Source organism: Plecotus auritus (assembly GCF_963455305.1).
Source record: "Plecotus auritus genome assembly, chromosome: 5".
Classification (NCBI taxonomy): domain Eukaryota; kingdom Metazoa; phylum Chordata; class Mammalia; order Chiroptera; family Vespertilionidae; genus Plecotus; species Plecotus auritus.
In genome coordinates, this window is record NC_137776.1 from 80,948,401 (window position 1) to 80,975,889 (window position 27,489).

Below are 27,489 nucleotides of genomic sequence, written 5' to 3' on the forward strand. Positions count from 1 at the left end.
TAAGTCTATTTCTTTCACCAAGTGGGGGAAATTTTCGGTCATTATTTCTTCAAATAGGTTTTCAGTATCTTGCTCTCTCTCTTCTTCTGGCACCCCCATAATTCTGATGTTGGTACGCTTGAAGTTGTCCCAGAGTCTTCTTACACTATCTTCAACTTTTTGAATTTTTTTTTTGCTTTTTGCTTTTTCGGTTGAGTGTGTTTTTTGCTTCTTTGTGTTTCAATTCTTTGACTTGATTTTTGTGTTCCTCTAGTCTGTTGTTGGGTCTCTGTATAATATTTTTTATTTCAGTCAGTGTATGTTTAATTTCTAGTTGGTCCTTTTTCATATCTTCGAGGGTCTTGTTATATTTATCGGCCTTTTCTAGGATATTCTTAAAAAGCCTTATAACCGTGGTTTTGAATTCTATATCCAGTCGTTTGCTTTCCTCCATTTCTTTCGTTTGTGATCTGTTTTTTGTCTCCGCATTTTGGCTGCTTCCCTGAGTTGATAGAGTGGCTTTGTGTGCTAGGTGTTCTATAGGGCCCAGTGGGTCTGCCTCCCCAGTTAACCTGAGGTGGACACTCTTGGTGCACCCCTTTGTGGACTGTGTGTACAGCCTTGTTGTAATTAAGTCTTGATTGTTGTTGGTATCACTGGGAAGAATTGACCTCCAGGCCAGTTGGCTGTAAGGATCAGCTGTGTCTATGCTGGGAGAAGTTCGGTGCTGGAGACAGCCTTATAGGATTAGACTTGCCAAATTGCAATAGGCTCTGTGCTCAGCTTGGATGGGGTGGAGTCTCAGTCTTGGCTTCCTGTCAGCCTTACCCTTGCGCGCACGTGCGCGCCTTCAGACCTCCACCTTCCCTGGCTCCAGAGTCTCTGCCCGAGAGTCCAGACTCCCCCCACAAGAGCGTGGGTCCCCAGGGGCTCGTCTGGAACCGGGGTTCAGTGCAGTCAGGAACCTCCAACTCCCTTCCACTAGGGAAAGCCTGTGGCAACCTCCGCAGCCTTTGTGCGCACTGGCGTGCGCGCGCGTGCTTTCAGTCCTCCGCCTTCCCCGGCTCCGGAGTCTCCGCCCGAGAGTCCAGACTCCCCCCACAAGAGCGTGGGTCCCCAGGGGCTCGCCTGGGACCGGGGTTCAGTGCAGTCAGAACTGGGGCTCAGTGCATTCAGGAGCCTCTGACTCCCTTCCACTAGGGAAAGCCTGTGGCAACCACTGCAGCCTTTGTGTGCACTGGCGCGTGCGCGCTTTCAGTCCTCCGCCTTCCCCGGCTCCGGAGTCTCCGCCCGAGAGTCCAGATTCCCCCCACAAGAGCGTGGGTCCCCAGGGGCTCGCCCGGAACTGGGGTTCAGTGCAGTCAGAACTGGGGTTCAGTGCGGTCGGGGGCTCCCTTCCCCCTTCCGCCAGAGAAAGTCAGCCAGGCTCTCAGCTGCCCTTCCTCTCTGCGCGCACAAAGACCCTTTGCCGTACCTCCAATTCTCTGTGAGCTTTTATCTTTCCTTCTAGTTGTAGAATTTTCACTCAGCCAGCTTTCCTGTGGTTCGGGATGGTGTCCGTTCTGTCTTTTAGTTGTAGTTTTGAAATTGTTGTGCGAGGCAGCAGTTTAGGTGCTTACCTATGCCGCCATCTTGGTTTCTCCAGTCCACTCTCTTTCTATGCCCCTGATTCTATTATATTCACCAGTTTATTCTGTTCATCAGATTTTTTTGTTCACTTGATGTTTAGATTCACTTGTTGATAGATATGTATTTGTTGTTCATAATTTTTATCTTTACCTTTTTCTTCTTCTTCTTCCTCTTCTTAAAGAATACCTTTCAGCATTTCATATAATACTGGTTTGGTGGTGATAAACTCCTTTAGCTTTTTCTTATCTGTGAAGCTCTTTATTTCACCTTCAATTCTGAATGATAGCTTTGCTGGGTAGAGTAATCTTGGCTGTAGGTTCTTGCTACTCATCACTTTGAATATTTCTTGCCACTCCCGTCTGGCCTGCATAGTTTCTGTTGAGAAATCAGCTGACAGTCGTATGGGTGCTCCCTTGTAGGAAACTGTTTTTCTCTTGCTGCTTTTATTATTCTTTGTCTTTTGCTCTTGGCATTTTAATTATAATGTGTCTTGGTGTGGTCCTCTTTGGATTCCTTTTGTTTGGGGTTGTGTGCGCTTCCTGGACTTGTAAGTCTATTTCTTTCACCAGGTGGGGGAAGTTTTCAGTCATTATTTCTTCAAATAGGTTTTCAGTATCTTGCTCTCTCTCTTCTTCTGGCACCCCCATAATTCTGATGTTGGTACGCTTGAAGTTGTCCCAGAGGCTCCTTACACTATCTTCATTTTTTTGGATTCCTTTTTCTTTTTGCTTTTCCGTTTGAGTGTTTTTTGCTTCTTTGTATTTCAAATCTTTGACTTGATTCTTGCGATCCTCTAGTCTGCTGTTAGATTTCTGTATAATATTTTTTATTTCAGTCAGTGTATGCTTAATTTCTAGTTGGTCCTTTTTCATATCCTTGATGGTCTCTAAATTTATCGGCCTTTTCTAGAAAATTCTTGAAAAACCTTATAACCGTGGTTTTGAACTCTACATCCAGTCGTTTGCTTTCCTCCATTTCTGTCATTTGTGATCTGTTTCTCTGTCTCCGCATTTTGGCTGCTTCCCTGAGTTGATAGAGTGGCTTTGTGTGCTAGGTGTCCTATAGGGCCCAGTGGCTTAGCCTCCCCAGTTACCCTAGGTGGACACTCTTGGTGCACCCCTTTGTGGGCTGTGTACACAGTCTTATTGTAGTTAAGCATTGACTGTTGTTGGTATCACTGGGAGGAATTGACCTCCAGGCCAATTGGCTGTGAGGATCAGCTGTGTCTATGCTGGGAGAACTTCTGTGCTGGAGACACCCTTATGAGACAAGACTTGCAAAAGCCTCTGTGCTCAGCTTGGATGGGGCGGAGTCTCAGGGTGGAGCAGACAGCATTGGTTTCCCATCAGCCCTGCCCTAATAGGCCCCTGTGTCTCAGTGTCCCATGGTAATCGCTGCAAGTACCTCTGAGAGAAAGCCACCCTCAAGTTCCGCCTGCTGCCAGACAGTCCAGTTTCTTCCCGAATGAGTTTGGGTCCCCAGAGTCTTGCCTGGAACTAGAGTTCAGTGCAGTCAAGAGCTTTTGTCTCCCTCCCACTTGAGAAAGCCAGCCGCGTACTCAGTTGCCCGCCCTCTCCGCCTGCGCATCTCAGTACCTCTTCCTCCTGCAGCTCCTCTGAGTCTCAGTGTGCTTTTCTCTTTCCTTCTAGTTGTAGAATTTCCACTCAGCCAGCCTTCCTGTGGTTCTGGAGGTTGTCCGTTTTGTCTTTAGTTGTAGTTTTGAAATTGTTGTGCGAGGCAGCAGTTTAGGTGTTTACCTATGCCGCCATCTTTGTTTCTCCCAAAGTTATATTTTTTTAAACAACTTTTTTTTTATTGTCTTATGTTTTACATATGTCTTCAAAGTTATTTTTAAAAGGTATATAACCATAGATAAATCATTAGAATTTTTTGAAGCTACCAGACTAACATTATTTTAACTGAATTAAATAAAATGAAAATCAGTCCTTTAAAGCTCCTAGTGAAATACACAGTGCTACAAAAACCACCACATGGTAGCAAAATGAAAGAAAAACACTTTAGGATCAAGTTAAATTAAGCTAAGGCAGAGAAGAATAGGGAGGGAGTTTTAAGTAGTTTAATAAGTAACTGGGTATATATAATCAAACAGGGTTGGGAAGTGAATATGGGAGTCTTTGGGAATAGTTTCAGGCAATCTCCTCTACATATATGAATTCATATTTATAGTCTTAGGAATGCATCAAAAATCTTGATGTCCATTTACTTTAGATAAACTGCCTTGCCCAGTATTGGGAGTGTTAATTGCCAGAAGAACAATTATTTTCAGCCCTTCAAAATATTTGATAACTTTATCAAATGGATTATATTCTTCATCCCTACAATACAAAGGATATAATTTGTGAGCAAAACTAACGAAAATTCTCTAGTTCAAGTTTATCACCATACTTCTTTCACAAGAAATTACTCTGCATTTTCTCACTAGTGAAATTTTTAGTGTAGAACTTGAGCAACTCAGATTCTTCAAACTACTGATCTGTTGAATTTTAAAACAACACACTTTCATCACTGGGATAATGAACAATCCTAGTTTTATTTTTATAGCTCTTGTCCTTTTCTTCCTGTTGTGAAATAGGGATAAAATACTCACCAGAGGCTCATAAGATACAAAATTCCCTTTCCCCCCATATATATTCTGTATTTATCAGCTGAAAAGCCCTTGAAGTTAACCTCTCTCTTCCTACAAGTAGTGAGTGGGACATCACTGGTGGAGAATATTAAAGTTCTAAGAGATACTTACATGGGCTACTTCAATTATAATTAGTGAATTTAGTTGCAAATATGCAAAGGCGGGTGAACTTAGCATTATGTAATGGTGGATATGTGCACCTGTGAGAAAATGTGATTAGCTGGTTGTTGTTGAGGTGGTGGTGGTGGCAGAGGTGGCTGTGCAGGTCCAGGCACTTGGGTTCTAATGGGCTGTTGAGTCACAGGAGGATTATACACAACTGGACTCCCATCTGGGTTTATGAAGGGCTGACCTAAAAAATGTAAAGCAAAGAAAAAAAAATTCATTTACAACAGAGTTTGAAAATAGGCCATTCTAGTAAAAATTTACAGTACATGTCTACAATCCTTAGTCACAATTTCAAAGCCTCAATTTTTTGAAAACCAAAAGATTTTCCTAGCTTAGGAGGCAAAGTCTGAAGCTATTAATAGTCTTTATTTCCTAGCTTAGGAGGCAAAGTCTGAAGCTATTAATATGAAGCTATTGATAGTCTTTATTTTTCCCACTTACAGTAAATATTCCAAAGTTTCTGCAGTGTTTTATTGTAAGGCTGCTACTCCAGAATTTACTCAAGTTTATTTTATAATACACATTATTTTCTGAAAGCCTCTGGCTTCTGAATACATCTTGCTCTAGAGCAGCCGTGGGAAACTACAGCCCGCGGGCCGGATCCGGCCCGTTTGGCTGTTCTATCTGGCCCGCGGAGCCGAAAGAGCGGAGGGTTCTCTTGCTCTCCCCTCAGTTCCTTTACTTTGAATTTATATTAGTTCACACAAACACTCCATCCATGCTTTTGTTCTGGCCCTCTGGTCCAGTTTAAGAACCCATTGTGGCCCTCAAGTCAAAAATTTGCCCACCCCTGCTCTAGAGTTTAGTTACAAGATTGTGGTGCTTTAGTGCTGCAATACATTTCAGTTTCAAGAACAAAATGCTTTACTTTGGGATACTAGAACATTATTAATTAGCCTTGATTAGGTGGTGGGAAATAGCTAATTTACAGGCCACTTTGTGTATATTTAACTAATAAAATTAAAACTGAATAAAAATTTAAATGGTTGACAGCTTCGATTTTAAACATAGACTTGATGGCAGTGGCCTTATTTTGTAGTTTCTAACTTGTTAAAAATGGTAAATAATTTTTAAATTCTAAATTATTTTCTAAAATAATCGTTTTTAATTTCAGTGAGATTTATTGATAGGTAAAAGAGAAAACTAGAGAGAGCTTTAATATGGATTCTGAGGCTTGGTTTCAGTGCTTACTAATTATCAGAGGGATATTTTAAGTTACTGAGTAAATTTTACTCTTTCGCTACACACATTCTAAACAACTTTTTCTAATATTTTTATTGTGGGAAAATAACCAACAAATAGAGATAAAAAAGAAAATAAATCCCCCATAATCTTATCGTTAACTATTTGGATACCTTCTTTCAGACTTTTTAAAATACATATATAGATTCAAAGATTAGTATTTTTCCTCACTATACACTAGATAATATTTTTTTAAAAGAAATAAATTGACACTGACTATGATACCCATTTAGTATGGGAATAATACAGAAGAAAATAAGAGAAGTTTGAATAATAGCTTCTTACATTGCCTTCAAAACATAATTTCTTCCATGATAAATCCCTATTTTTTAAAAACCTATGACATAAAACAATATTTGGAAGAGAAGAATCCACTGAGCCATTGCTAAAGTGGGAAAAGTCCTCCAAAGTCAAATTATTTTTATCAGTTAGTTTTCTGACAATTTATGTGTTGGTTATAAATAACTAAAAACAAGTCATGCTGGATATTTGCTGATTGTTCATTTTGAAAATATGCAAAGAAATCACTTTTGAACTCATTTAAAATGAAGAATACAATTTAATTTCAGATTGACTAGTTCCTTACTCTATTATTCTCTACTCAATAGAATCAATCATGTTACCAAAAATATATTAACTGATGTGTTTTGAATGAAAAAGAATAGGGAATAGTGAAATATTAAATCATCTTACATCCTGCACCAGGAAATAGGAAATTTAATAATATAATAAACCTGAAGGCTAAGAAGATAATTGTTATTAAGCAAAACCTGAATTTCTAAAGAGTCAGTTATTTATGTTAATTCAATTCTTGTATAGGAATGGATGTTTGAATACTTTTATCTTAAAAAAAAAAAAGAAATACAAATGAAATCTGAAAGCAATGAATTCAAAGCCACGGATTTCTCTACAACAAAAGGAACACTCAGCGACCCTGACACTCTCACCTGTATCTACCTTGCTCGACTACTACCATCTTGATGTGACCACATCAGCTAAGTTTGTCAATTTTTAAGGAAGGTTATCAAACACTGTAGGTTTTCATTATTTTACCAAATAACTGGGCTATGTTGTTTTGAAGAGAGACCAAGACTTCTTGTGATCTTTTAAAAGATCACCTTTTTTCTACATAAGCCATTTTTGACAATGGACATAATGAAATGTATTATAAGTGTATCTCTCAGAGGTTGTTTCCCTATCTGTAAATGAGAATTTAACCTACCAACAGGGTTGTCATAATGCATTTAAAGCACTTAATACAGTATATGACACCCAGTAAATGCTCAGTATATGCAAACCATTTTCTAATTGCAAAGAATGTGTGTTGTCAATATTAATTCATAGTGACTACCTATTTTCTTTTACTAATAAGATCTCCTTTAGCTTTTCCTCAGCAGAAAACAATGAGCATATTCTGAAGGACAATTACTTACATGTTCTTTCCACCTCATTCTAACTTTCTTCTTCATTAAATGCATACTATTTTCCCAGAATAAAGCTTTAATCCAATAAAACTCCTTCTATCAAAAGTTAATCAAATAAAGCTCTTTCAAAGGTGGTTGTCTCATTTCTAGGAAATGAGTTGTTTTTAGTCACAGTTAGGCCATTATTTGGCATAAAAGATGTCATAACAAGAAAAATACTTTCTGATATAAATATGTCCTTTAACATATTTCTAGCATAAGTGTGTTTATTAAAGGAAAAATTTTATTCTAGGAAAAGTGCTAATTACGTATGAGAAATAAATAGCTAACAACACATTTACAGACATTAGATTTAACATGTATTCTTTAATTTTCAGATAACTCCTGATATCTCAATTGAAATAAACACCTTTTTTTGGGATACCAACCTGTTTGTGGGTTGATCAGAATACTGCCAGGTGGTATGCCTGCCGCTTCCAAGGGAAGCAAAAAGAAGCTAGTGCTAGGAGATGCGACTTGCCCATTTAGGCCACCATCAAAGGAAAGAGAACTATGAGTGCTGACAGTTGGATAGACGACAGGTGCGCCATGAGAAGACTGGCTGAGAGCTGTACCTGGAAGAGGCTGCTGGATGTGAGAAAGAGAGCCCGTAGATGACCCTACACTACCAGAAGACTCAGAACCTAGGGAGGAGTAATGAAAAATATGGATTTTTTAAACCTCATACAAAAATGCAGGTTTTAAATATGTAACAATAAAATTCACATTGCATAACATGTAGTTACCACATAAAGGCATTGGTTATTTTTGATTTACTGTACAATCTTGCTTTCCCTCCCCGCAGTAAACAAGTTTAGTACGGCAAACTGGTAACTCAAGTTGTTAAAGACATGGCTAAAGCATGCAACTAGCATGTTTATAATAACACCAGCTACAGACAGTCACAAAAAGCACATTACCCAAGACAACAAAGTTTTATACATTTTACCTTTCAAATTAACATCTAGGAATATACAGATTATAATTTTCCCACAGGGAAAAGAACTTAGCACAGCCAAATGCCCAAAGCCTCTTATATCAGAAACCCCTTATCTATAAGAACACAGAAAAATTAGTAGTGTAGGAATTAAAAATAAAAGATAAATTCTCTAGCAAGAGAAACACTTGTCAAGTTTCATTAAGACTTTCATTTTCAGCTCATAATTACAGCATTTTCCTATAATGTAAAGTCATCTCTCAATTTTTTATCATATCTAGGGGCAAAGATAGCATGAAAAATATCCAATTACTTATATTAGCATTAGCTAAAATTTATTTCTCACTGTACTCATTAAAATAATTTGATAATTTATTTATTTTTAACTGCTTTTATGCCTGCAGTTGATTTCATTTTTTATTACACTGAAATAGAAAATGTCACTGACTTTCAGTATAATAGCTAAAGGTGAATAAATAAAAAAAGAAAAAAAAGATTTTGATAATGTATATTGTTAATCAAGTTTTGAAAAACAGTTTACTCTGGGATGGAGAATTAATCTTTAATAAATAAAATAAACAAATATGAGTACACAATACAGACTTTCTCTGAAGGACAACTTCTATTTTAAGTTGTGCCAAAATGACTATTGACCAGAACTATATAAAATATATTTTTTCCTATTGAGTTAAATAATATTTCTTTTTATCTCTAAAAATAACACAGATAATAAATAAATAGTACATGTTCTTAAAATGTTTTAATTTGGCAGTGTCTGAATGATGTTCTCACGATACATGATTATTTTTTTCTGTTATGAAGACTTTGTGGGCATTTTTCAAATAAATGCATATTTGGTACATATGCATATTTCTTCTATTCATAAAACTTACCTATTTTTAGCAATATTCTATCATATATACCAAGACATTTTTACTAGTGATAGCTACAATATAAGTTAAAAATGTGACAAGTGCAATTTGCAAGCCTTAATATTTAAAGCAATGACTAGAGTCAGGGATTAAAAAATACTGTCACTTTCAAATACACACCTCTCCCTTCAATTGCTATCTGTACAAAACCAATTGTTTAGGTTGACCCAAATAGGCTAAAGCAGCCCTGGGCAAACTATGGCCCGCGCCCGTTCGGCTGTTGTATCCGGCCCGCAGAGCCGAAAGAGCGGAGGGTTCTCTTGCTCTCCCCTCAGCTCCTTTACTTTGAATTTATATTAGTTCACACAAACACTCCATCCACGCTTTTGTTCTGGCCCTACGGTCCAGTTTAAGAACCTATTGTGGCCCTCGAGTCAAAAAGTTTGCCCACCCCTGGGCTAAAGAGAGGGAGAAACTTCAGCTGATGTTCTTGCTTATTTTGGGATAAAAATAAGGATCTACAAGAATCCTGAGAGCTTTCTTCGTATTGAAGCCAGTTCGTGAAATCGAAAAGAGAAAATGTTATGAGCCTAAATGTTATGTGCTCTAAATGCAAAGAAGCTAAAAGAATGAGGATGTTATTAAAATCTCCACTCATTCATGACAATTACATCGTATTATTTTTCTTTAGTTTTAAGTTTTTCAAAAACTTCTCAGTAATTTTATTCATTTTTTAGTGTCAAATGAAGAACTTTATCATAAAAAATCCAATCAATAATTGATAGTATTAGCTGAAAATGCAATCAATATTAGGTAATACTATGTGAGAAACCAACCCCTTCCAACTATAAGCAATGAAGAATTTCCAACCACCTCTGGGTACTCAAACAAGAGATGACATTTCATTGAACCAACATGATTAAGTTTATGTCACAATAGAGAATGAATCTTAATGACAATAAACATTATCTTTTAAGTTCTTTGAAAGTGCTCAATGCACAGCTGATAGGAATTTTATATTTTAGGATAGTTATATAAACCGTATGAAACATAAAGAACTCAGACAACATTAGGGAAACTAATGTTTTGACTGCACAGTTCTAGACAGATATTTATACCTGCTTTCGAAAGCCTACTTATGCTTTTGCTGCTTCCAGAACTATCACCCCTTGTCAGGACAGAAATTCCACTGAAGCTGCTGGCTTTGGTTACAGCGGGTTTAAAGTTGCGGAGAGAGCTGTCTGAATCTGTGCTGCTCCAGGGCCGTGGCTCAGAGTACTTCAGCTCATTCTCAGTGCTGCTTTGATGGCTATTTGTTGATCTCCCTGAAGCATCTTTATTAACTCTGTAATTTAGAAATAAAACTTTGAAAAGCGAATAGAGACAAAAATGAAAAGAAAAAATGCTTTAATTTTTCAATACTGTATGAAAGCATGCTTACAATACCTAAATATCTGGCGTCTCTGCTGGGTACTACTGGCATCCTCATCTTGGATTCTGTTGGCATTTTAATAAGACATTTTTATTTCTATTAGCATCAGTCAGAGTGTTACCAAAACAAATGTTAAAAAATTTCCTCACCTTTTGTCAAGAATATAATTCTCTTGGGAACACAGGGACTAGAAAAAAGAACCGATATATAAAGTTGAGCTTTTGCCAAATACAATGCCATCTCTAAACCAATGATGACAACAAAAGTCATGTGTAATAATATTTAAAAAGTATCCCCAACCTTCCCCCCCACAAAATCCACATGGTGATAAACGTACACAAATAGATGATACTGGCTTTTATTTTGGCTTGGTAACACAATGCTTGTAGCCATTCATTTTTATGGTACAAATTAATTTGAAATTAAAATATTCTCTTCCAAATAAATGAACCCATTATTATTATTATACTTGTGGCCCAGTGCACAAAATTCATGCACATTAAAAGGGAATTAGAGAAAATATTTAAATATTGCTATTTGCCCTTTCTCTATAATGAAGTGTCAGAGATGAAAGAAAATTAGTAAAATGTATATGAAATTCTTCCTCTTGTCAGAGTTTGGGGCTTGCCGCGGGACCCAGAGTCAAGTCCCCGCCCACCTGCGCGTGCCTCAAAATCACGTGAGACCCAGACCCGGCTGGCCCCCACCACATTGGGCAAGACCCAGACCTGGCCGGCCCCACCCCCACTAGGCGAGATCCAGACCTGGCCGGCCCAATCCCCATCAAGCCCCACCGGGTTGGCGGGGGGGAGGGCGCAGCCTCAGGTCCCCTGTCAAGCCTTGCTGGGGCAGAAGTGTAGCCTCAGGTCCTCTAGTGCACCCTTAGGCCCCTGGCCTGGTGCTGGGGCAGGGGTGTGGCCTGAGGACCCCCGTCAAGCCCTGCTGGACAGGGGGCACGGCCTGAGGTCCCCCAGCCTGGCACTGGGGCAGGGGGCACGCCTTGAGGTCGCCTGTCAAGCCTCGTTGGGTGGGGGGCGCAGCATGAGTTCCCCTGTCAAGCCCCGCAGGGCTGGGGGTGCTGCCTGAGGTCCCCCGTCAAGCCCGGCACCATGCAGCCTCAGGTCCCTGCTGATCGCTCATTATGGAAACCCTGCATCCGCTGTGGGTGCAGCCATCTTGTGATGGTGTGAGGGTTAATTTGCATATTACCTCTTTATTATATTGGATTATTATATAGGAGGATATTCAAGGTATACACCAGTCTGTAGATTCCACCTCATTCACTAACCAAATATTTTGATCACTTGTACTTTACCTGTCAGGTGAAGCTAACTCTCTCATTCCTCAGCTATGGCTGTTGCTGTAGCAGTGAACAAGCAGCTATGCCTCAACACAGCTTTTGTCATGCTATGAATCTAGCTCAGGCAACCATCATTTTTGTTTGTATTATTAACAACAGTCTTCTAACTAGATTTTCAGCCACCAGACCAGAAGTCACTAAACTATGGTCAGACATGTTTTGCAAATAAAATTTTACTGAAACACAGCCATGCTCATTCCTTATGTACTGTCTATAGCTGCTTTCACATTAAAAAGGCTGATTTCAGTTGATGCAATAAAGACTATATGGCTTAAGAAAGTCTAAAATATTTATGATCTGGCCCTTTATAAGAAAAACTTTGCTGACCTCTGCTCTAGGTAAAAACCCACCTACCTGAACTAGCTTTTAGGATCATCTGCCCTCTGCTTGTTTGTCCAATCTAAACTTTCCTCTTTTCCTGTGTCATCTAGCTAAAATGCAAGTATTCTGAATCTTTCAATTCCTCATTGTCAAATTGTCCTTCATCACTGGGCCTCTGCAAATATTGACCCTCTACTTGGAACACTTTAGTCCTTCAGGTCTCCTCTTGGAAGCTAACTCTCTCTCATTCCTCAGCTATGGTATATGGTGCTTCTCTGCTAGGTCCTTATTTTACCTTTATGCCTCTACACAAATCACACACCACATTGCCATTGTCCGGCTACTCATCAAGGGTAAAGACCATATATCGCTTATAAACTAGACAGAAATATATCTCATTTAGGCTCTGAATTCAGAAAACCTTGGTTGAAATCCCAATTCTGTTATTTTATAGCTGTATGATATTTGACTATTTTACTTCGTCTCCTGGAGCCTCAATTTCTTTACCTATAAAACAAAAGTAATGATACTATCTACCATATAAAAGCTGTTTTGGGGAAAAAATTATTGCAGTAACTATCCATGGTTATGCTCTACTATGCCCAGCATAGCACCTACTATGGGTGCTCAATAAAATTTGTTGAATAAATATTGTAAATTCTTAACTGTTAGTCTAGATTTTAATGTTATGTACTGTGTTGTTTTTTTTTAATATAGAGGAAATTTCCATCTCTGGCAGTGTTAACACAAACTATACATGTTCATTATATCCTTGAATAGTAACTAGTACCACACAAAACAGATGCTTAACAGATATTGGTAAAACCAAACCGATTTTCTTCTCGAGTATCTGCATAAATTAACTAGCCACTTAAAAGATGTCTTTCATATAATCACTTAAAAAGTGGAAAACGAATATTAATTTAAAAAAATCAATTAGCTTTATTATAAGAACAAGTTATTCTAAAAATCTCAAACCTGGAAGAAAAAAATATAAAAACTACTGGGGGCCCAGTGCACAAATTCATGCACCTTGAAAGGAACTGTGGGCCGCAAGGCTGCAGCAGGGAAGGGGCATGTCTCGGCCCATCCTTTGCGCCCCAGCCTGGCCCCTCCTACTGCGGCCCCTGGTCCCATCTGCCAGCAGCCCTGCTTCCAATGCCCCTCCCAGGCACTGATAGTGCCGGTGCCACTCGCACCCGCTGACGGCGTGGAACAACTGGGACCGGTGCCAGCAGCAGGTGCGAGGAGGGCCGGTGCTGTCAGCGAATGTGAGCAGCAGCCTCTGCCCCAATCACCCTGCAGGAGCAGGGGGGAGATGGGGGAAGCCCTCAGGGGCGATCGGGGCAGGCAGCCACTGCTCGCACCAGCTGATGGTGCCGAGTGATTGGGCCCATCATCAGGTGCCAGCAGCAGGTGCGAGCGGTAGCTCCAGCGCTGGCTGTGGGAGTGAGCAGAGCTGACGCTGGCAGTAGGTGCGAGTGGCGGCTCTGGCACTAGAAGCAGGTGCAAGTGGGGCTGTCCCCACAGTGGTTTGAGAGGCAGCTGCTGGCCCCGATTGCCCCTCAAGAGCAGGGGGAGGTGGAGAAGCCCTGAGGGGCAATCAGGGCCGGCAGCCACCACTCGCACCTGCTGACACTGCTGAACGATTGTGGATAGCACCGGGCGCCAGCTGCGGGTGTGAATGGCAGCTCTGGTACTGGCAGTGGGTGCGAGCAGGGCCAGCACCAGTGGGAGCAAAGAATTTTCAGTAACCACCAGAGGCTTGCCTGGATGACAGCGACTGGCGTGCTGCCTTGGTCTGGCGCCCCCACTCACTTACTCCACCATCCTGCCGCGGCCGATGCCCGCCATGTTCCATGCTCTGCCACCTGCTGCAGACGCCCGCCATGTTCCTTGCACGCCCTCTGGGGGTCAGCGCACGTCACAGTGACTGGTTGTTTAGTTATTCCACCATTTGGTCTATTTGCATATATATATATATATATATACTAGAGGCCCAGTGCAAGCAATTCGTGCATGGGGGGGCCCTTAGGCTGGACTGCACCCTCTCCAATTTGGGACCCCTCGGGGGATGTCTGACTGCTGGTTTATTGGGCCTAAACTGGCAGTTGGACATCCCTCTCGCATTCTGGGACCGCTGGCTCCTAACCACTCACCTGCCTGCCTGCCTGAACGCCCCTAACCACCTCTGCTTGCCGGCCTGATTGCCCCTAACCGCCTCTGCCTACTGGCGTGATCACCCCCTAACTACTCCCCTGCTGGTCTGATCGCCCCCTAACCGCTCCCCTACCATCCTGACCACCCCCTAACTGCCCTCCCCTGCTGTATTGATCGCCCCCTAATTGCCTTCCCCTGCTGGCCTGATCACCCCCTAACTGCTCTCCCCTTCCGGCCTGATCACCCCCTAACTGCTCTCCCCTGCTGCCCTGATCACCTCTAACTGTTCTCCCCTGCTGATCCGATTGCCCCTAACCACCTCTGCCTCGACCCCCGCCACCATGGCTTTGTCCAGAAGACATCCAATCTAATTAGCATATTACCCTTTTATTAGTATAGACCTGTGGTCGGCAAACTGCGGCTCGTGAGCCACATGCGGCTCTTTGGCCCCTTGAGTGTGGCTCTTCCACAAAATACCACGGCCTGGGCAAGTCTATTTTGAAGAAGTGGCATTAGAAGAAGTTTAAGTTTAAAAAATTTGGCTCTCGAAAGAAATTTCAATCATTGTACTGTTGATATTTGGCTCTGTTGACTAATGAGTTTGCCGACCACTGGTATAGACTAGTTGTCTGGTGCATGAATCTGTGCACCGGTGGGGTCCCTCAGCCTGGCGTGCGCTCTCTCGCAATCTGGGACCCCTAGTGAAATGTCAGACTGCAGGTTTTGGCCTGATCCCCATAGGCCTGTGGAGGTTGGGCTGAAACCGGCAGTCCGACATCCTTCAAGGGATGTAATAGTGTGCGAAGCGGCAGGCGGCTGGGGAGAAGCCCGAGCCCAGACTGCGTGTCACGCTGCTCCCACTCATCCTGGCTCCGCTACGCCTGCGGATGCCGCCGCTAAGTAGCACTGCCGCGGAGGTGGGAGATGCTTGTGCTGCCGCAGCTGCACTACCAGGCGTGAACCTGGCCAGCTGAGCAGTGCTCCCGCTGTGGGAGGGCACTGACCACCAGGGGACAGCTCCTGCATTGAATACCTGCCCCCTGGTGGTCAGTGCGCATCATAGCAACCAGTCAACCGGTTATTTGGTTGACGGGTCATAATGATCGCTTAGGCTTTTATATATATAGATATACTCAGTTCAGAATATTAGTCCTGTAGTTGATCTGCTATTAACTTTTGAAAAACTTATGTAACTGCTGCAATATAGTATTTTATATACTATTAAGTTATTAAAATGAATAAAATAGAATATTTCTAAAAGGTAACTTGATATGTAACAAATGTGGTTAAAAATGTGATCAGCAGATTAAGGGAGGAGTGAGCCCCTATAATACAATTAGTATATATTCTAACATGAAGAGCTAAATAGAACAATACATACATCTTGGGAAAATATACGGTCTCTAGCTCTCTGGTACTCTTCTTCTCTTTCTTCTATAGATTTGCTTCTTCTATCATCTTTCAAACGTATTCTTATCTAAAGAAAAGAGAACAAATCATTCTTGGGAAAATAATCTGCTGCTATAAGTCCTGTACATATAAAAAATGCTCTAATTGTGCTAAATTACCTGGTTATCATCTTTGTCAAAGCTAGAGTTATCTCTCTTGAGGATATATCGTTTCTGAAAGTCTTCACCTTTATCATCCTTAATATGTTCATTAAATTTCTGATCAGGTCTAAAAAAAACAAAAACAAGGATACAAAAAAAGATAATATACAATATTTACAGAAAGGGTGAATATAACATTTAATGAAAAGCAACAGAAGTAATAAAAGTTACCACTCACTGGTGCTATTAATAGATAATTATGTTATTTCATTAACTCCTCAAAATAATCTTTCAAGAAAATACTAACTATTCAATGTTATTTGTGAAAGGCCATATGAAATACAGTGGGGGCTCTGGAATAAGACTGCTTGGGTTCAAATATTTAGCTTTACCAATTTAGTTGCTTCGGGACTTACACAAGTTACTTAACTTTTATATTCCTTAGTTTCCTCATTTGTAAATGGGAATTACAGTCTACCTACTTCATAGAGTTATTCTGAACATGAATAAACAACACTTAAAACAATAAAAACCCACTAGAAGTTTGTTATTATTATAAATATTACTTAGAAATCAGGTTCAAATGACTTAAGTAACCATCCAAGTTCAAAAGGCAAGACCATGACTGAGCCATAGTTGGAGGCTGCCATGTAAGACCCAAAGACTGTATGTCCTCTTTGCATTGCCTCCTCTACATCTAAGAAAAAGTTCTAGGACAAAATAAAAGTATACAGTATCATGTTACACTCCTATAGTACCGGGTTTGGTGTTATATAATTGAAAGTAATAAAATATTTGTGGTTGCCTGACCAGTGTGGCTCAGTGGTTGAGCACTGACCTATGAACCAGGAGGTCCCAGTCAGGGCACATGCTGAGGTTGATGGCTCAATCCCCAGTAGGGGGCATGAAGGAGGCAGCTGATCCATGATTCTCTCCCATCGTTGATGTTTCTCCCCCCCCCCCCACACCCCGCTCCCTTCTCTTCTCTGAAATCAATAAAACAAATTTTTAAAAATATACTAAATAAGTGAAACAGAGAGCAGATTGCCACGTAAAATTATTTACAGAACTAAAGAGAAAAATACAGGGTGAAAACAGTTTCATGAACAAACTGATGAGAAAAAGATTGCTTTTTTTAAGGAGTTTGAAAGATTGTCTATGTAGTTCTGACAATGGCAGTATGTTGTTATTTCTGTCACATGATTGCCCTGTTTACTTATATAAATTATTTTTGTAGCTAATTAAAGTCACATTTTCTTATTCAAGGAGTTTGTACTTGGGTGAGAGACTGTCATTCCAAAGTGAACTATAAGATTTAACCAACGGCCTGGCAACTTTTCTAAGAGCAGCTGGATCCCCACACCAAATAGCATTAGCAGGCATTTCAGCTAACCTTAAGACTGTCTTACCTCTTTTTTTTTTTTTTTTTTTTTTATAGATGCCTGAATTTATTGCCCTGCAATCGCCAACTTCCCGCTCCATTGAGACACCCCAGTGGACACCGGGTTGTTGACATCCACAACACCACTGGTTCAAGGCTGGAGCGGGTAATCTGCCTATGAGGAAAAGGTAAGTTTGTTTTTATTCAATGTGGAGTAGATCTCTAAGGTTTTCTGATTTATAACCTTCATATTGCAGAAGATACAAGAATACAGTGTAACTTCAGTGATTCAAATGTCTAGTTAGAATTATGCTACTGATCTATTCTTTTTTTAGTACATCACAAATATCTGTGTTTAGCTAAACTTCTGAAAACCTTGATGAAGAAAACCCTAAAGCTTTCTGGCATCATTCATAGCATTCAAATAACTGAAGTTACACTGTATTGAAAACCTTAGAGAGTCACCAGTCGAAATGTTAGTTGAAATGCCTGCTAATGTGCATGTGATTGGGTATCCAGCAGTTCTGAGTAATGTGGAAAGGTATTGGTTAGATTAATTAGAGTTCTATTCACTTTCAGTCCAACTCATGCTATAGCTACTATCCTACATTAGCCATGATGTAACTAATTGGAAAAAGACTAATTGATGGGGATATTTAAAAAAGACTAAGGGACGGGAATAGGAAAATTAAATCAGATTCACACTTGCAGGTAAAACTGAATCCCCAAGAAAGATAGGACCCTTTCAAAGACATTTATCTTCATTAATTTAATCTTAGTTGTAGGAACAATCATTTAATAATACTAAGTTCCATCAATATATCTATTATGTTGACAACATTCTATTTAAAACAGAAGAAAACCAACATAGTTTCAGCAAACAAAATGGCAGCTATAAGGGTATCCTATATAATAAAAGGCTAAAATGCAAATTGTCCCCTTTGGGGTTCGACCAGGAGTTCGATCAGTCGCTATGACACGCACTGACCACCGGAGGGCGGCATGGAACATGGTGGGCGACCAGCGGCAGCTGTGGTGGTGGGGCGCTGAGGGAGTGAGGGAAGGAGGAGGCAGGACCGCATGGTGGCTGTGCATGGGTGGCGAGGGAAGGAGTAGGTGGGGAGGCAGGGAACCTGATTGGCCCCGATCACTGGCCAGGCCTAGGGGCCCTACCCGTGCACTGGGCCTCTAGTGGGACATAAGTGAATTAAATATAACCATGCAAACCAAAAGGTTCATAGATCAGACCCTGAGAAGTCTAGCTTCAACAAAGGCAGGAAAATAATGAACACTGCATTATTTATGGCATATGTAGTTGACTGCTGCTCAATACCACAGACTCATTGTCATCACACAAACTGATACAGAAAATTCTATTGATGGGCAGATCACCACCAAAGTATAAATTTCAGCTGAACTCAATTAGTTGTTTTAGAATCAGCTTTACAAACAGGCAGAAGAGGTGTTTTGTAGATGTTATAGTTTTAGGTGCCTCTGCATAGGGCCTTTTGCTTCCAAATGCCAGCACTGATGATCTATTTCACCAACAGTATACAGCTATCACTTTATAAAGGAAATGGCTTTTCTTAACTCCTTAAAAATTTTTCTTAGGAAATTATATATAGCCCAGAAGGTGGACACAACATTATTAACGAATGGACTCACTTTCTGGAGATATATAGCAGAAAAGGAGCAAAACCAGAAGTGGAAAGGATGGTAAACTGACAGATGATTAAAGGTGATAGTGTCCAAATTTGCTCCCCCTCATCCCCCAGTTTGCCTGAGGTTGGACATAGCTATCTAAATTACATTAATGTAAAAATCCGTAAGAGAATGGTTATCAAACATCACTGATATTATGACCTTTGAGGGTTTTTTTTTTTTGCTGTTGCTTTTTAAAACCAGTCCTCATTCATCTACCTCATTTCAGTTCAGACTGAAGTGCATTTTATTTTATTTTTGTATAGCAAAGGTGAAATTTATTGAAGAACAAGCACAGACTCCCACGTGGGGAGGGGGAAAGAGTCCCCCAGACTGGTGCATTTTAAATCCAGTGATCTAAAAGTATTTTTTGATCCAATCGTGTAGGGTTACTATGTAGCTTAATTAGGTTGCTAAGAAATATGGAAAACCTCAGGTAAAAGGTGCTGTAAAAAGAAAAAGTACTGTCACACACACATATAATGTGTACCGACATTTCTTAATACTTACATTCTTGTATTGCTAGTTTTGTTTACTATGACAGACTTCCCACTCTGATCAACATTGTGGTCTAACCCAAAGTAAGCGGCTACTCTGTGTAACAGCATCCTATGGTAAGATGTCATGGGGGGGAATTTCTTACGTGGAGACCTAGAAGTAGAAAAAAAAAACACACGAATTTAGTAAATCAAGGAGAAATGTGATGACAATTTTTTTTCTTGTTAAATGTCAGGACTTACTCATTATTACCAATGAAATCTAAAATTTCTTGTTCCAATTTCAACAGCATCATTCTGTCCCTGAAACAAAATATGAAGACTCATATGTAAAATTTAACACTGAAATAATAAATGTTGAACTTATACTACTAAATATTTGTCTTAACAACTGTACATTGAGTACTGCCACAAGCTTGATGCTAAAATATTTACATGCTTTCTAAAAAAGTAATGTTTTTAAAAAAATAAAAGATGACTTATTTTAGTTTAAATTTTTATTATGGAAAATTTCATGCCTACACAAATGTAGAGGGAACAGTGTAATGAACTTTAATATAGCCATCACCCAACTTCAACAACTATGAACATGTTGTCATTTTTGCAATAGATTTTGACTCCACTATCACTATACTAGACTCTGTTCTGTAAATATATATGGATAACAAGAGCATATTAGTATTTACTTCCTTATTACTCAATAAAGCTGAGAGATGATAGCAGGAAAACAGACATCTTTAGATAGATGCATGATTGTGTTATCATGCTGAACACCCCAGAAACAATAGACTCCAGTGAGTATCTGCATGTGCTCCTGTTTAGACCACTAGGGGCTTATTTAGTGCACTTAGGCTGTAGCAAATTAATGGCACCCCTCCCCAAAGGACCTCCTTGCTCACTCACCAAGAACGTGACTCAAGAGAGTATTTCTGTGTTCAGTATAAGTTTCATGTGCATGTGGGAACAAAACAAAACAAAACAAAACAAAGCAAAACAAAACCTCATAGAAACTTAAAGCTTGAAGTAGCTTTACAGATCATTTAATTGTGTACCCCAAATTTTATAGATCAATAAAACTAAGCCAAGAGGTTATTGTTTTCTTCCCAAATAAACGTTACTTATTTACTGATTGACTTAAAAAAATTTTTTTTAATTGATTTCAGAGAGAGGAAGGGAAAGGGAGAGAGAGATAGAAACATCAATGATGAGAGAATCATCGATGGGCTGCCTCCTTCACGACCCCTACTGGGGACTGAGCCCACAATTCAGGCATGTGACCTTACTGGAAATGGAATTGTGACCTCCTGTTTCATGGGTCGATGCTCAACCACTAAGCCACACCGGGTGGGCCCAAATAAAAGTTATTTAGATCCCTCACAAATTCAAATAGAGGAGACGATACTCCCTGCTTAAGTTGCCTAAAATTCTATACATCAGCCTCCCACTACATAATAAAGGAAGTATCATAAAACTGAATACTATTTGACCATACATTTTAAAATATTAGTTGAAAAACCTAGATAAAAACATGCTACCCTGGTGATTTTAAATCTAAAGCTGAATACAGGATTACATTTTAATACAAGTTCAAGCAACATTCATTTTTGCTCCCAAATTTGGTCCACGTTTAGTATTCCCCAATCCATTGAATGGCACCACCTTTCACCCACCATATTATACTAGAAGCAGTTTGGGCCCATGATAGTCCTTTTGTCTACTATTCCCATGCAGTTAATTACAACTGCAAAATTTATCTACCTTCTACCTATTTTCTTTCTTTTTATTTTTTTAAATATATTTTATTGATTTTTTACAGAGAGGAAGGGAGAGGGATAGAGAGTTAGAAACATCGATGAGAGAGAAACATCGATCAGCTGCCTCCTGCACACCCCCTACTGGGGATGTGCCCGCAACCAAGGTACATGCCCTTGACCGGAATTGAACCTGGGACCTTTCAGTCCGCAGGCCGACGCTCTATCCACTGAGCCAAACCGGTTTCGGCTACCTATTTTCTTCTATTTCCACTGCCAGTACCTGGGATTCTTGCAATCAGGATCTGTGGCTTAACTACAATACAACAGTAGTTTATTATATCTCCGTATCTTCCTTTGTTCCCCACAAATCTATTCTACCTAATAGACAAGCAAGCATGTGAAACTTTTGGCCCACAACGAGTATTTTTGCGGCCCAGCCAATATAACGGTATGTAAGAAACGTTTTAATAAAAATTTCATAACTTAATTTTTACAATATCCTATTGTACATAATTATTAATAACAAAATACAACGTTGACTAATTACTATAATCGTGTTGCATTCATTTCCCTTATGCGCCTTACTTGCAGGTACACCATTTCTCTCCACTAATATTAGCAGCGAATATTTTAGCAGCCAATTGCCATGTCATTAGTCTTGGACTGACTTGTTTGGTGTGAGCAATAGAAAATATTTTGCTTTCAGAGAACAAGAAAAATAGGTTTACTTGCGTTACGCAAATAAAAGTTGGGTGATGGCTTATGAATCTGTGAAGTAATTCAGTGTCTGGTCAGTTGATGTTCAAGAAAAAATATTAATTTTTATTAAAATGTCCTATTACTTTATGTTAATGATTACTCATTTACTTCAGCCCTTTGTATTCAGCATGTCTCTATCCAAATCAAGTGGTAGTAAAAATAAACGAAAAATTGCTGACAAATATCGAAATTTACAAGTAAAGTGGGAATTGGAGTATTTTTGTTGTGAAGTAAAAAATGAAATAATCTGTTTGATATGTGATAATGCTATTAGTGTACCAAAGTTATACATTGAAAATTGAAGGTTTTGTTTTTTTGCACCTCAGGTTAACAACCTGTCAAACAAGCTGCAGCTGGGTCAGGAAGCCCCAAACCTATCAATAAAAGGCCCAAGACCCAGCACCAGCACCAGCTTGCCTTGCTTCAAAGCTGGGCCTCAACTGGGCACTTCCAAACCTGATAAAAAGAGGAGGAATCTGCAGATCTCTCTGTAGCTCCTGCTGGGTGGACCCAGGCAGTGGCTGACTTTGACCTCCCTGGAGACCCAAGAGCCAGTGTATCCAGTGGTCAGTGTCAGACCACATCATATTACAACTCTTCACATCCATAAGCAACACACTCAAGGGGCAGACTCAGTGAACACCAAAGCCCCACTGAAGCAAGTCCTGCTCCATAAGAGTATTTCCTGCACAGCAACTCTCCCACTGTAGTCCTAGCTGGTCCCTACAGCCAATTGGCCTGGAGGTCAATTCCTCTCAGTGACACTAACAGCAATCAAGGAAGGCTTAAATACAACAAGACTGTGCACACAGCCCACAAACCACCTCAGGTGATTGGGAAGGCTGAGCCACTGGGCCCTATGGAACATCTACTATAAAAGGCCACTCTATCAACTCAAGGAGACAGCAGCTCTACCTAATACACAGAAACAAACACAGGGAAGCAGCCAAAATGTGGAGACAAAGAAACAGGTCACAAATGAACGAAATGAAAGAAAGCAAACTACTGGGAATAGAGTTCAAAACCACAGTTATAAGGTTACTTAAGAATCTTCCAGAAATCTCCAAGGGACTTAGTGAGACTTTCAAGAATCTTAGTGAGAATGCCAAAAAAAGAGAAAAGGACCAGTCAGAAATTAAGCATACCAGACTGAAATAAAGAATAATATACAGGGATTCAATAGTATACTAGAGGATCCTGAGAATCAAATCAATGATTTAAAATATGAGGAAGCAAAAAACACCCAACCAGAAGAGCAAAAAGAAAAAATAATACAAAAATATGAAGATAGTGTAAGGAGCCTCTGGGACAACTTCAAGCATACCAACATCCGAATTATGGGGGTGCCAGAAGAGAGAGAGCAAGATATTGAAAACCTATTAGAAGAAATAATGACAGAAATCTTCCCCTACCTGGTGAAAAAAATAGACTTACAAGTTCAGGAAGCACAGAGAACCCCAAACAGGAAGAACTCAAAGAGGACGACACCAAGACACATCATAATTAAAATGCCAAGGGCAAAAGACAAAGAGAGAATATTAAAAGCAGCAAGAGAAAAGCAGTTAGTTACCTATAAGGGCGTGTCCATATGACTGTCAGCTGATTTCTCAACAGAAACTATGCAGGCCAGAAGGGGTAACAAGAAATACTCAAAGTGATGAATAGCAAGAACCTACAACCAAGATTACTCTACCCAGCAAAGCTATCATTTAGAATTGAAGGTCAGATATAGAGCTTCACAGATAAGCAAAAGCTAAAGGAGTTCATCAACACCAAACCAGTATTATATGAAATGCTGAAGGGTATTCTTTAAGAGGAAAAAGAAAAAGGTAAAGACAAAAAATATGAACAATGAAGTGGCAACAAATACATATCTATCAACAATTGAATCTAAAAATCAAACAAAAAATCTGATGAGCAGAATAAACTGGTGAATCTAATAGAATCTGGGGCATGGAAATGGAACAGACTGACAATTCTCAGAGAGAAGGAGGTGTGGGGGTGTGTGGGAAGAGATTAGATAAAGATCTTATATGCATATATGCATTACCCATGGACACAAACAATAGAGTGGTGAGGGCCTGGGGTGGAGTGGGAAGCGAGTGGAAGGTAACTATTGGGGGAAAAAAGAGGAACATCTGTAATAATCTCAACAATAAAGATTAAAAAGACAAAACAAAACAAATACATGTAAATACATGTCATTGCCTTGGTTAAATATTTACCACAGGTTTCCACAGCTCTTAGGTTAGAATTGAACATCAGAAATGTGACTTACCAGACCGGCATAGTCTGGTCTTTGCCAACTTCTTTAGCCTAATCTGCTGCTCTTCCTCACAAGACCTATCATCTTGGCTTCTCTCTGCACATGCCGAACTCCTTCCTTTCTTAGCTTCTTTGAACATGCTGTTTCCTTTGTCTAAAACGACTTCTTATATTCTTTCTTAGACTGTTTCTTCAATACTTTTCTTTAATAGCATTTATCACAGTGATTATTATATAGTTATCTGAAGTATATCTTTTATACACTAACTAGAGGCCCGATGCATGAAATTTGTGCACGTGTGTGTGTGTGTGTGTGTGTGTGTGTGTGTGTGTCCCTCATCCCAGCCTGCACCCCTCCAATCTGGGACCCCTCTCACAATCCAAGATTGCTGGCTCCCAAACACTCGCCTGCCTGCCTGATTGCCCCTAACCGCTTCTGCCTGCCAGTCTGATCACTCCCTAACCACTCCCCTGCCAGCCTGATCGACACCTAACTGCTCCCCTGCTGGCCAGATTGCTCCTAACTGCCCTCCCCTGCCAGCCTGGTGGCCCCCAACTGCCCTACCCGGCAGGCCTGGTTGCCCCCAACTGCCCTACCCTGCAGGCCTGGTCGCCCCCAACTGTCCTATCCTGCAGGCCCAGTAACCCCTAACTGCCCTCCCTTGCCTGCCTGGTCACTCCTAACTGATCTCCCCTGCTGGCCCGGTCACCCCTAACTGCCCTCCCCTGCAGGCCTGGTCCCCCTCACTGCCTTCCCTTGCTGTCCTGGTTCCCCCCAACTGCCCTCCCCTGCAGGCCCAGTTACCCCCAACTGCCCTTCCCCTGCTGGCCATCTTGTGGCAGCCATCTTGTGTCCACATGGGGGCAACCATCTTTGACAACATGGGGGCGGCCATCTTGTGTGTTGGAGTGATGGTCAATTTGCATATTACTCTTTTATTAGATAGGATTGTAGGGGAAAAAAAAAAAGGGATCTGAGGCAGGCAACTTATTCAGCATTCATAAAATAGTGTATGTAAATTGGTTTCCTGTGCCTGACCTAAACAGCAGGCATACATAGAAAGCATAAAGTACTGATACATGCTACAACATGGATAAACCATAAAAATATTATGCTAAGGGAATGACACTAGTCACAGGAAAACACACACATACACACAATTCATATGCGATGTCCAAACCAGGGAAATCTGTACAAACAAGCTTGATTAGCACTCAGGGCATGGGTTTCTTTTTTGGGTGATGAAAACTTTCTATAATTGACTATAGTGATGGTTGTTGCACATATCTGTGAGTATATTAAAAGCCCATTAAATTTTATAATTTAAAAATTCATATGCAGATAAAAAACCTTTGCATTTATATGTGGAGGAAAACAGAACTGTATAATAGAAAAATATTTTGAAATGTATAAAAATAGATTTCTAGTCTTGGTCCTTATTGATGTCTCCTATAGGTTTAGCAGAATGAAAATTTCTGCTTGTTTAGGATCCTATCTTGTTTTACTCAAATGACTTACGTATTCTACCTTCTCCCTTATTCCTCAAACCTCTGAGTTCTAGTTTCCACAATCTTCCTTCATATGAAACAGCTTGTTAAAATAGCTAATAATTACTTCCCCATCACTTTCTAGAATTATTTGCCACATACCTCCCTGCTAGAGCCAGTGTGTACAACCTTGTCTTTCTTTAAGTATATCACTTCCCCTCACACACTACTATGCCTTGGCAGTGCTCTTTACCTCTACCTGGAATGCCTTTCTCATGCTTCTCTGTATAGATAGTTCCCATTTAAAGCACTCTGATTTCAAGACTCACCTGGGGTATTATTTTTCAGTGACACCTTCCCATATCCTTTCAAACAAAGATTGGGGACCCCTATTCTCTTTTACAGCCCCTTGAAAAGTATTTCACATCTATTCTAACTAGTGTCCCGGTGCACAGATTCACGCACATCGAAAGGAAATTAATTAGAATATTTTAATATCGCTATTTGCCCTTTCTCTATAATAGAAGTGTCAACCAAATTCATGACCGACAATGACAGACTGAAACACATGCGTGTGACTGAAACACATGCGTGCGATTGGTGCCAGCGAGAGCTTTACATCATTCGTATGCGCAAGTCAACTTAGCCTTTTATCTCTATAGAATAAACTTGCTTAATTAGACCTGCTTTCTGATTTAGCTAAACTTTTTCCGGCCCAGTGAAGCACCCCAACTTCTCTTTCAGGTAATTGTCAGCAACACATCAGTAAATATCAACATGAAGCAGATTATTATTATAGATCATGCAGGGAGAACAAAGGGTAAAATATTTAACTGCAGCAGTGTTTGACTATATTCTGCACAATGAGAAAACCTGAAGTCATTTTCAAGGTCCACCATTTGTTACTTCTTTTCAGTTGGGTCAAGTTTCTAAACTTTCTAAATCTCTGTTTTCTGGCTAATAAAAAGAAAATAGGATTCACCAAGTCTCCTATCTACGTACTCCAGGACTTCTGTGAGGACTGAATGAGATGAGGCATGGGAAAACACTTCACAGACATTTGGTTAAAGTATGAAATGTTTCCACCTGGCTATAAAGCAACTTGTGTTCCTGAGCTGAAGAAACTCCAAGGAGACTAGTCACTAGGGAGAGGAAGCTGGGCGTTGCTATGTGAAGTCATTACCCAGCGCTCACAGCAACCGTTTCTGGGCTGGGCTGGGCTGTGGGCCACATTTTGTGCTATGGGGTCTTGGAATCATTGGCTGTGATTTGGTGGACTGTTGCTCCGGTGTGGTGGTGGGGCTTGTGTCCCATTTTGGGGAAGTTGATTATTGGTTTGCCGGTGCTAGGTCCGCGGTGCCGTTTATTTTTATTTTTATTTTTTATTTTAAAATATATTTTATTGATATTTTACAGAGAGGAAGGGAGAGGGATAGAAAGCTAGAAACATCGATGAGAGAGAGACATCGATCAGCTGCCTCCTGCACACCTCCCTACAGGGGAGGTGCATGCAACCAAGGTACATGCCCTTGACCGGAATCGAACCTGGGACCTTTCAGTCCGCAGGCCGACGCTCTATCCACTGAGCCAAACCGGTTTCGGCCTGCCGTTTATTTTTAAATGGCCAGTGTGCATCATGGCAGCTCCTGCATTAAGTGTCTGCTCCCTGGTGGTCAGTGCGCATCATAGCTACCGGTCAATGGACACTTAGCCTTTTATATATATAGACAGAAGGCCTGGCGCACAAAATTCGTGTGTGGATACGGTCCCTAGGCTTGGCCTGTGATCAGGACCATCTTCCCCGGCTGCCGGCAGCCAACCCCACCCCCCGCCACCACCCAACCCCGGTTCGGGCCATCGGAGCCTGCCAGCCGGGGGTAAGGA

At 40.5% G+C, this 27,489-nt stretch overlaps 1 protein-coding gene across 4 annotated transcripts in view; it reads right to left on the reverse strand.

Annotated features, from left to right (window-relative positions):
- The window catches only part of R3HDM1 (R3H domain containing 1), a 145,084-nt gene that overhangs the window by 86,618 nt on the left and 30,977 nt on the right, over positions 1-27,489 (reverse strand). For 2 of the 4 annotated variants that reach the window (XM_080667245.1, XM_080667244.1), the window contains 9 exons: positions 19,583-19,642; positions 19,353-19,493; positions 15,779-15,887; positions 15,592-15,687; positions 10,519-10,556; positions 10,384-10,434; positions 10,056-10,282; positions 7,518-7,772; positions 4,456-4,607 (listed from right to left, as the gene is read on the reverse strand). In XM_080667245.1, coding sequence (XP_080523371.1) covers positions 4,456-4,607; positions 7,518-7,772; positions 10,056-10,282; positions 10,384-10,434; positions 10,519-10,556; positions 15,592-15,687; positions 15,779-15,887; positions 19,353-19,493; positions 19,583-19,642 — 1,129 coding nt within the window. The remainder of the gene's footprint in view (positions 1-4,455; positions 4,608-7,517; positions 7,773-10,055; positions 10,283-10,383; positions 10,435-10,518; positions 10,557-15,591; positions 15,688-15,778; positions 15,888-19,352; positions 19,494-19,582; positions 19,643-27,489) is intronic. The other 2 variants (XM_080667247.1, XM_080667246.1) reach the window with 1 other exon arrangement.